We start from the raw sequence: 10169 nt of genomic DNA, 5'->3' as shown, positions 1-10169 counted from the left end.
TATCGTAATAGCCGAACCTCGTTAATGTGCTAGGTTCCGCACATATTATGATTATCGAATACGCCGAACCCCTATGCATCTCTATCTGTGACTAGGTTCGGCTTGAAATTTCATGAAATTTCATGCCGAATTGTTCATATACACTTACAGGAAGCTTTTGTGAAGAACAGTTCGGCTAAAAACGCAACTCAATTTTGAGCCGAACCCAACACTGTAACCGTCATTTAATCGATGAAAAACAGCAAATAGGAGATTGGGTTTGTAAAACTTGCTTTCTTATCCTCATTTCCGGAGTTGGAGATGCAGTTGGTTCAATTTCTGGTTCAATTGGTGGTTGATTTTCAGTTTCTACACCTTTATCTTCAATTGGTTCTTCTTCTTCAATTGATGGATTAGAAGACGATTTGGTTTGCCTAGTCCCTGCTTTTCTTTGTACGAGTCATTATGTGGTTGAGTTTAATCGACGATCAAATTTTTACGAATCGACGATTAATCACGATGATGAATTTTTTTTCTTCGCAAGAGGGGGAAGAGTTCGGCTAGAGGAGGAGGAGGAAGAGATGGTAAGGGAAACTGATTTTGATTTTTTAGAAAACTGATTTTAGATTTTTGTATTAAGGGCATATAGGTAATTGAACTACCCATTGGGTACCCCTTATAAGGTCACCCAAGGTGGGACTATTGTTTTGTATGCCTAGAAAGATTTTGGTATGCCCAAAATCAGGGTTCATAGTATCACCCGCAAGTCTGTTTGCACGTACACCAAGTCGACATACCACAAATAATTTAGCTAATCTCTGATCTGGCTGTGTCAGAGGGTATATGTGCAAGGCCAAGAGTCGAGCTCTGTCAAACTCCGTCATATGTGCGTTCTATGTTCAAGTTTTGGGCTCTTTATCAAATTAGAATTGGGTCAGCCTCATGCAAGTCATACAACAAAAAGCTACACTTTACTTCACGGACTGTACAGAAGTTAGGCCCAGAATTAGAAAAATGAGGTTTCAGTGGCAACAACATAAAATGCACAGAAGAGTTTTCTTGATCTGTTATTAATATTAATCCTGGTAATCACCTACGTTTTCATACAAAAATTCCGCTTTAATAACCACTTCAAATCAAACTAGACTCTCATTTTCTAAAAGGCCTTATCATCTCTGATATCACAACTGGCACTACAAGAAGGAAAGGTGAAGGATTCTGTTAATTACGAGGGAAATCAGACTTGCAGGCCTTGTGCTGCCCCAGGAACTGCTGCCTTAGGTTGAGGCTTCTCAACAACAATGGCTTGTGTGGTCAGGACCATCCCAGCCACGGATGCAGCATTTTGCAGTGCACACCTGGTCACTTTTGCTGGGTCGATAACTCCAGCCTCCATTAAATTCTCATATGTGTCTGTCATTGCATTGTAGCCAATCTCCCATTCACGCGATCTCACCTTCTCAACAACCACTTCCCCTTCCACACCTGCATTGTGGGCAATCAGAGAAGCTGGTGCTACTAGTGCCTACAATCAAACCATTAATTTGGCTGGTAAGTATTAATCAACATTAGGAAAGAATAAAAGCATATCCAGGTTATTCTGTTTGTTTATTTTGGGCACAGTAAGTAACCTGCAGATGCTGAAGGGTAAGGTGCAAAACAAGAAAAACACAAATCTAAGTGAGCCATACTATTGCTGAAATGAAAACATCATTTCTTTTCATATTTTCAATCCACCAGCTGTATAACAAATGAAAAGCCACTGCATAACTTCTAAAGAACAATATTTTGCAAAGTCTGATAGAAAAAAATTAACATGGCTGTCACAGCTTACCTTTTGCACAATGTCTGCACCTAGCCTTTCATCCGGGTCTTCGATGCTTTCCTTAATTTTGGGTACACAGGTCGACAAATGGACCAAAGCAGCACCACCACCGGGAACAATACCTTCCTCTATGGCAGCAAAAGTAGCATTCTTGGCATCCTCAATACGAAGCTTACGATCCTCGAGCTCAGTTTCTGTTGCAGCACCAACTTTAATCACAGCAACTCCACCCGAAAGCTTGGCAATTCTCTCAGCCAGTTTCTCGGAGTCATAAACAGAGTCTGTCTCAGACAACTCCTTTTTCAATTGTGCAATTCTTGACTGCACTTCATCTTTTGATGCAGCATCGGCAATGATGGTTGTTGAGTCCTTGCTGATAGTTACCTTTCTTGCCACGCCAAGCTGATCAACTTCAGTGTTCTCTACCGACATTCCTAAATCAGTGGCCTGGTACTCAGCTCCTGTATAATGATAAAGACAACAAGGTCCATCAGTGAAATCATTTCATCTCAAATAACCATAGCAAAGCAACAAGCAAAGGCAGAATAGAAAATATTTGTAATTAATAAAATCATCCTAAAAACTCCAATGTTGAAAACAAAAGTACTACCTGTGAGGATTGCGATATCCTGAAGAAGTGCCTTTCGCCTCTCACCAAAACCAGGTGCTTTGATAGCAGCAACATTGATAATACCACGCAACTTGTTCACAACCAAAGTAGCCAAAGCCTCCCCAGTGACATCTTCAGCAATAATAAGTAGGGGGGACCTTAGTTGAGTGGTCTTTTCCAACAAAGGAATTATGTCCTTAATCGCTGTAATTTTTTGGTCGGTAATCAAGACTCTTGCATTCTCAAATTCGGCAATCAGCTTCTCAGGGTTTGTGACAAACTGGGGGGAGATATAACCTCTATCAATCTGCAAATGCGATGAGAAGACAATTATCATGGACTGGGAGCTATTTGAGAACATTGATGAACAGAAACCATGAGAGAAAGTAACAGCAAATGTGAAATATGATTTCAGACTCTGAGGAGAAAACAAACCTCCATTCCTTCTTCCACCTCAACAGTAGTTTCAAAGGATGACGAAGACTCGATAGACAAAACACCATCTGGTCCAACTTTATCGATTGCATCAGCAATCATGGTACCAATGACATCGTCATTACCAGCAGAGATGGATGCAATAGCTGAAAAAAATCATACAAGGTATTAGGTTACTGAGGTGCAACTGGCAAGCATATTGCAATTTATAAGAAATCGGAATATCTTTTAATGAAACAACAATATCTCTAAGTAGGAAAAACACCCCTACCTATCCTCACTCATGACACCATATGTATCATACAAAAGAATGAATTATATGATTACCTTTAATATCTTCACTTCCTTTAATGGGTCTGGCTCTTTTCTCCAACTCCTCCACTAGCCCATTCACAGTCTTCTCAATTCCTTTCTTAATTGAGACTGGATTAGCACCAGAAGTAACAGAAAGAAGGCCTAGCTTAATAATCTCCCGGGCGAGCACTGAGGCAGTTGTTGTTCCATCACCAGCGGAGTCATTAGTTTTGCTAGCCACCTGGAGTCCAAGATAAACCAATTAGTCATTAAAAATTACAGGCTCCCAGACATTCCTGATATGTATACCCCAATTCAAGTACTAAATCGAAGTATCAAACTATGACCAAAATGGCTTTAGAACAGTGTATTCTATTAACTTTACAGAAGGCACCAACATGACTACAGATGCAAATAATAATTAAGTTTCTGTACCTCTCTTATAAGAGCTGCACCAGCATTTTCCATGGGATCTGCAAGCTCAATAGCTCTAGCAATTGTGACTCCATCATTAACTACTTTTGGGGCACCAAACTCATCCAAAACAACATTCCTCCCTGATCGATAGCCAGAAAAATTGGTCAAGAAACAAAGCTTGCAAATTTTACTATTGGCCATCAGTAATACCATATACCTACTGAAAGACAAAATGGTAATGGAACATATAACTACAATGTAAGAGACAGATAGACTACCTCTGGGACCAAGAGTAACCCCAACAGCATCAGCAAGTTTATCAATACCAGCTTGCATCGCTGACCTTGAATCCTGGTCAAACGCAATTCTCTTAGCAGCTGCACGCACAGAAAATCTTCGGCTTGATGACCTGTAATGAACCTTCGACCCCTGATTCATTCTTCTAGAAGTCACCTGCATTATCAACATATCCATAAATTCCCACTCTTAGATAAACACCTTGACATGTAACCAAACAGCACAAATAAAGCAACAAGACTTCATAACCATCTCTTCATTTGAGAAAGTAAGCCTAAACTTCAAAACTTGACAGCATTAACATCGAAACATCACAAGAACATGTCTTTTCACTGCTAATTTTTAAGAAACCAGTAAAAAATAAACTTAAAGTCCATGGACATCTAAACCTAACAGAGCGAAAAGAGTTTCCTTTTCAAACTAAAACCAAATAGAATTTCGATACAGAAACACAATTGATTTGAATTACAACATAACCGAAACCAACCACATAAAAGCGATAAATGAATTTGCAGAAATGGTAAAAGGAGTAAGATATGTATACCTGTTTGGGAGTACTAAGCATAGAAGCAGTAGATACGGCATTAGCAGACGCCATTTTCTTCACCAAACAAGGTAACTGCAGAGAAGAGATGGAGATTTAGGCTTTTCGGAGGGGTTAGAAATGAGGTCTTTGAGCTCCTTGCAGATTTTTTTTCTCCTAGTTTCTGAGTTTGTTGTGTGGATAAGAGTAGTAGTTGTGAATAGGTGAGTTTATTAGGGTTTTTCTACTGCTTCAAGGCGGAGTTTCGAGAAGATTCCTCAAACCTCTATACACCAAGATGACCCTACACTAGGATGACCCCGCTGGCCATTTGTGCGCACCGGATTTGCCTTACTCGGTATCCTACTTCGCCCGATTTCCACGGATGTGTGCGTTCAAAGTAGCTTCATTATTTTGGGTCCGTCGAAGAACGCTGCTAAGGCCGATTCATGTGGGGGTTGCTAAACCCTCCATTTGCCATGCCAGCTAGCCTGGTAGACTGGTCGCGCCACTATGGGGAAAAACTTAAGCAATCGAGATTTCACCGAACGGTTGACACTAGACTGACTGGTTTTATGAAAACTGCTAGCGGTCTACATAAAACCGGTCGGTCTAGTCATTGTCGGTTATTAAATAGTGAAGTAACGGTTATTTCCTCTCCCACGTCTCCCTATAAATTCACCCCATTCAATTCAATTTAATAACACCTCATTTTCTCATTAACTCTATCATCTTACTCTTTTGTACCTTTTAATCATCTGTTTAATTTTTATTTTCAACTCAATGGATTCTTCTGACGAAGAAGTGTGTATTCATATGGATCGATTTGAAGAACAACAACGAATATTCGTTCAGGCGTTGAAACAAATTGATGATGAGTCAGATGAAGATAAAGATCTAACCAACAACTTGTTGCAGCTATATTCATCAGGGCAAATACCTAGAGATCCATAGCCAAAAGAAGTGTTCATAAGAAGATATACGTACCAGGATCAGGATGAATGGCACGAGAAGCTGATGCACGATTATTTTTCTTCCCGACTGTGTGTTCTCTGATGAAAATTTCCAAGGCCGATTCCGCATGCCCGACATTTGGTGCTAAAGATTATTGGTGAGCTTTGTCAGGTAAAACCTCAATTTAATTATCAGTATGATGCACTGAATATTAGGGGTCATAGCCCTGAACAAAAGGTTACTTCAGCCTTAAGGATTCTAGGATATGGCAGACCTCCAGATTCTAGTGATGAGTACCTTCGCATTGGCAAAACAACTGCATAGAAGTATCTTCGTTGTTTTGCGAAATAATGATTAATCATTTTGGTCCAACCTATTTACGAAAACCAACTGATGCAGATGTTAGAGAAATATTAAAGCAAAATCAGGAAAGGGGATTTCCCGGAATGCTGGGTAGTCTTGACTGCATGCATTGGGTATGGACCGGATGCCCTACCTATTGGGTCGTTCAGTATAAGGGTCACTACGCAAAACCAACGGTTATCCTTGAAGCTGCTGCTTCAGATGATTGTTGGATATGGCACGCTTTTTTTGGTCTCCCGGGATCTCAAAACGATATAAATGTTTTACAAAACTCGCCTTTATTTGAAGATTTAAAGTATCGAATTTCTCCTCGGGTAAATTTCAGTATCAACGGGAATCAATACACTCATGGTTATTATCTTGCAGATGGAATTTATCCAAAATGGTCAACTTTAGTTCAATGTTACCGTCAGCCACCTTCCGGTGAAATGGGTCGTTCATACTCATATTTCAATAGCAGACAAATGGATCTGAGAAAGGATGTGGAACGTGCTTTGGGAATTCTGAAGCGGAAGTTCGCAATCATTTGTGGGCCTTATCGTGGTCTAAGTGCTCGTGAAATGCATAAGACTATGCTGACTTGCATCATTATGCATAACATGGTAATCCAGGAAACTCGTCCTAATAAGAATTGGACTAACCATCAAGATGAAGACTTAAGGCCTGAGATTATACCAGCAAGAGGATTACCTGCAAGGAACTATGCGCAAATGACCAGTCATATTGAGAACAGAACTTTGTATAACAGGTTAAGGGAAGATCTCAGAGCGAATATGTCGGCTGAGTTTGGAAGGGATGGAGGACGAATTTAGTAGTGTTGTTTCATTTGTTATTTTATAGTTTTTTTTTAATGTTTAATTGTTTAAGTTTCATTTGTTGTTCCATAGTTTTGTTTTGAAACTGTTTAAGTTTTAATTTTTTAACGGTCATTTAAAGTAGCGGTCTACACTCAATCACCAACATTCACTTATCAATATACCTTCGCTTCATCCATTTCAAAATCACACCTTCACTTCGCTTCATCCATTTCAAAATCACACCTTCACTTCTCTACAAAAACACTTTTCTGGTTAATTTATGGATGATCCTAGATTCACTGAGGATGAAGATTTATCTCTTTGTAGAAACTATGTAATATACTACCCGAAGAGAGGTGAAGAAGGACGGATGCACGATTTACCTAGTATGAGTTATTTGGGTAAAAGATTTCGAATACGAAGCGCATTACCAATTTCTTAAGGAGTTTCTAATGAATCGTATGGGATGTTAGGCTTAATATTAGTTTTCATGGATGTTGTCAAGTTTAATGTAATGAAAAACTAGTTTAAGTTTTAATGTAATGAAAAAACTAGAAAAATTTCATTCACCATAACTACTACATCTTCATTAACATTAAAGCTGACATTAATTAATTAAGTGACACTACTTCATCATGGTATTCATCTTCAGCTTGAACTCCAAATTGTTTTTCCAAATTTCTATTGTTTCGTTTTTCTTCCAACTCCTCTGCTAACCTGTCCGTCTGCATCTCCCATACCATATATTATCTGGGATTCATTGTTGTGGTGTTTGCATTGAGAATCTTATTCTTGTCATAGCCTGAAACGAATTTCTCTTGAGTTCGTCGATGTTTTTCATCTCCCTAGTCAAGAACTGCCGGTCTACAACTCTTTGCTTTTCGGCAATCTTCTGATTCTCTATCAAAGTATCCAAAACACCTTCACTTGGTTCTCCTTCTTGGGCATCTTTTCTCGCTGCTCTTGCAGCGTTTCTTCCTAATAATTTTCTCTTAATCGCAGCTTTGACATTCAAGTTGGAGTTATTGTTTGTTGTGGTTTCTGATGAAGAAAATGGATTCTCCGAAGAGGCATGAGATAATTGAGAGGGTTGTGAAGCTGGCGTTGAAGGTGAAGAAGTGTATGGTGAACTTGCATGTACATTCTGCATGTTTTCTAACACTTTTGGATTATATTTAGGTAACAATTTCAAAATATGATAACAACTTTCATAAGCAAAATTTTTCCCATGTTTATGGTGCCAATCAGTTCGACACTTTCGTTCGACATCAACATCGACAAGACCGCTCGCTCGAGCACGAGCAACATGCATTAGAGCAGCGACATACAAGGCAACTTGGGCGTTGATTATAACGAAGCGACCGGATAATCCATTTGCATCACGATCGTTGATGTTCATAGTTTCATCATAAAATTTAGCAAATATGTTATCCCACAACTTAGTAGATTGTTGATGGGTACCATCGACACTATCTTGTGTATAGAACACACAGTTTCTGCAAATGCTTTCATCTTCGGCTACGGTAAATTTTGCACCTCTAATCTTCTTAGTTTTATTAGATTGAGACATATTAAAGAAATTATACAATACGAGTGAATGAAAGAGTTGGATGATGAAATTTGTTTTAGATTAACAAATGTGAAGAGTAGAGAAGAGAAGGTGTGAGTTAAAATGGCAGAGGAATGTAATCTTTATAGAGGGAAGATTTATGGCCATTGGATCAGATTCTACTTAGCGGTGTAAACTAGACCGGCCGGTCTTATAGGAATCGCTAGCGGTGTAGTAAGCACCTAACAGTGTTACCTTGACCGAGCGGTCGAGTGGTAGAAACTTGACCTGGCCTGGATAAGTGGCAAATTTTCCACTTAGCCAGGCCGGTTTTCTAGCTCCGTAGTGAGTGCAAAAATGGCAAACTCTTTGGTTTGCCACGTGCCAGCTGGCCTAGAAAACTGGCTGCGCCAGTATGGGAAAAGAGATAAGCGATCGCGGCTCAATCTAGCGGTAGTCTCTACCGCTTGGTAGATTTTAAACCTCCAACGGCTCTTTCTCCACCGTTATGAAAATGTGACATTCAAACACGCCAATTACACCAAATTTTTTATATAAAAAAATTCTATCCTTTCGTACTAGATTAATGAAAGAGGCATTAATGTAAATTATCTAGATTAATGAAAGAGGCACTAATGTAAATTATCTAGATTAATGAAAGATGCACTAGTTTATATTAACATCTTAAAATTAAACTTTGATATAATAACTTTAAATCTTGATTACATCTAAATGCATCATACAAATGAAAGAAGCATCATACAAATGCTAATCTAATTGAAAATCTAAATGCATCATATTTGGGCAACACCCTCAAGATAAGGTAAAAACTATCAAATTGAAAATCTTTTCCATTCTGTTGCGTCATTCAACCTGACACATTTGCTCCACATCAAATTTGTTTTGACCATTTACTCGGTTTCGATTGCCTTCAATAAGCGCAGCAACAAAAAACATCACATCCTTGTTGATTACTCTGAAGCGATGACATAAAGTATTTGCCTCTCGATTATTGAGGTTCAGTGTTTCTACTTGAAATCTCTGAATTATGTTTTGCCACAAAGTATTTGCATTTTTTTGTTGGTGTGCATCATTGACCATTTCTTCTATAACATGAACATAATTCCTGCAAATGCATTCATCTTCAGCAAAGCTAAATTTGCGACCTCGAACTGCCATATTAGATTTGTGGAGTGAAAGAATGGAGATTGAAGAAATGGTATGAGTTGAAATGAAATTTGATATTGTATTTATAGGGCGATCAATTGATGACCGTTGGATGAGATGCATTGGGCGGCCGAGTTTACACCGCTAGCGGTTTACTCTTGACCGTTCGTTCTATATTGGACCTGCCATGGCAAAGTGGCAAAATTTCTACCGAGTGGTGTAGTCTCGACCGTTCGATTGAAACTACGCCGAATGAACTAGTCTAGTTCTCCAGTGGTGGAGACTCGACCGTTCCGTGCATACTAGATCGCGCAGTAATTATGATCCAACAGCGATAATTTCATCTCTTATGAATACCCAATTCTAATTTCATTCCAACTCACATCTTCTTCCTATTTTCTTAGCTCTTCCAACTTTTCAAAATATGAACATGACTCAGTTTATAGAAGAGCAACATGCTGCCAAAAATCAAAGTGTTAAACAATGAGTCAATGTGCAAAATGAAATAAGAAGAGCAAAAGCTAATCAAATAAGAACACAATAGCGCAATCTGCATATTGTAGAAGATGAATGCATCTGCAGGAATTATGTTTTGTTTACTAATCATCCCATCGTCGATACCGCACTTTAGGCCATGCCATTTTGGGGACGCATTTTTCAGAAATTTAAAGAAGAAACAATGAACCCAATAATCGTTATCCGCTGGTGTTGAGTGGTCGGTTTGTTATAATTTATAAGAATACTAAAAAGTATATTGCTCTAATAAGGGAAGTTGCTCGAAACATGAGGAGTGGTGTAATCCCGATGGACATTGAACAAAGGTGTCGTGCAGAGTGACCCTATAACAACGAAAAAAAGTTCTGATACTAAAGTTGTTGTGAAATCTTAAGAGTGCTGCCAAATATAATCCAGTTTATAGGTTTTAATTTCTTAATTGTTAATTTAATCATGAATGCAAA

The 10169-nt window shown here is 38.7% G+C and overlaps 2 protein-coding genes across 2 annotated transcripts; one reads left to right on the top strand and one right to left on the bottom strand.

Moving 5' to 3' along the window:
- Nucleotides 1-1021: 1021 nt before the first annotated feature.
- On the bottom strand, nt 1022-4605 carry LOC113309471 (ruBisCO large subunit-binding protein subunit alpha). The gene is made up of 8 exons (XM_026557894.1): nt 4402-4605; nt 3839-4013; nt 3579-3700; nt 3177-3384; nt 2850-2995; nt 2415-2721; nt 1814-2265; nt 1022-1504 (listed from the first exon to the last, which is right to left on the bottom strand). Exons 1-8 carry the CDS (start codon nt 4453-4455, stop codon nt 1217-1219), a joined length of 1752 nt encoding a protein of 583 aa, XP_026413679.1. The 5' UTR covers nt 4456-4605; the 3' UTR covers nt 1022-1216.
- Nucleotides 4606-5801: 1196 nt separating this feature from the next.
- Nucleotides 5802-6509, top strand: LOC113311948. The gene has a single exon (XM_026560729.1). The coding sequence runs from the start codon at nt 5802-5804 to the stop codon at nt 6507-6509; it is 708 nt and encodes a 235-aa protein (XP_026416514.1).
- Nucleotides 6510-10169: the final 3660 nt, after the last annotated feature.

This window comes from Papaver somniferum, chromosome 9 (genome assembly GCF_003573695.1).
Source record: "Papaver somniferum cultivar HN1 chromosome 9, ASM357369v1, whole genome shotgun sequence".
NCBI lineage: Eukaryota > Viridiplantae > Streptophyta > Magnoliopsida > Ranunculales > Papaveraceae > Papaver > Papaver somniferum.
The sequence above is the reverse complement of the archived record's forward strand: the minus strand, read 5'-3'. Positions and strand labels throughout refer to the sequence as shown.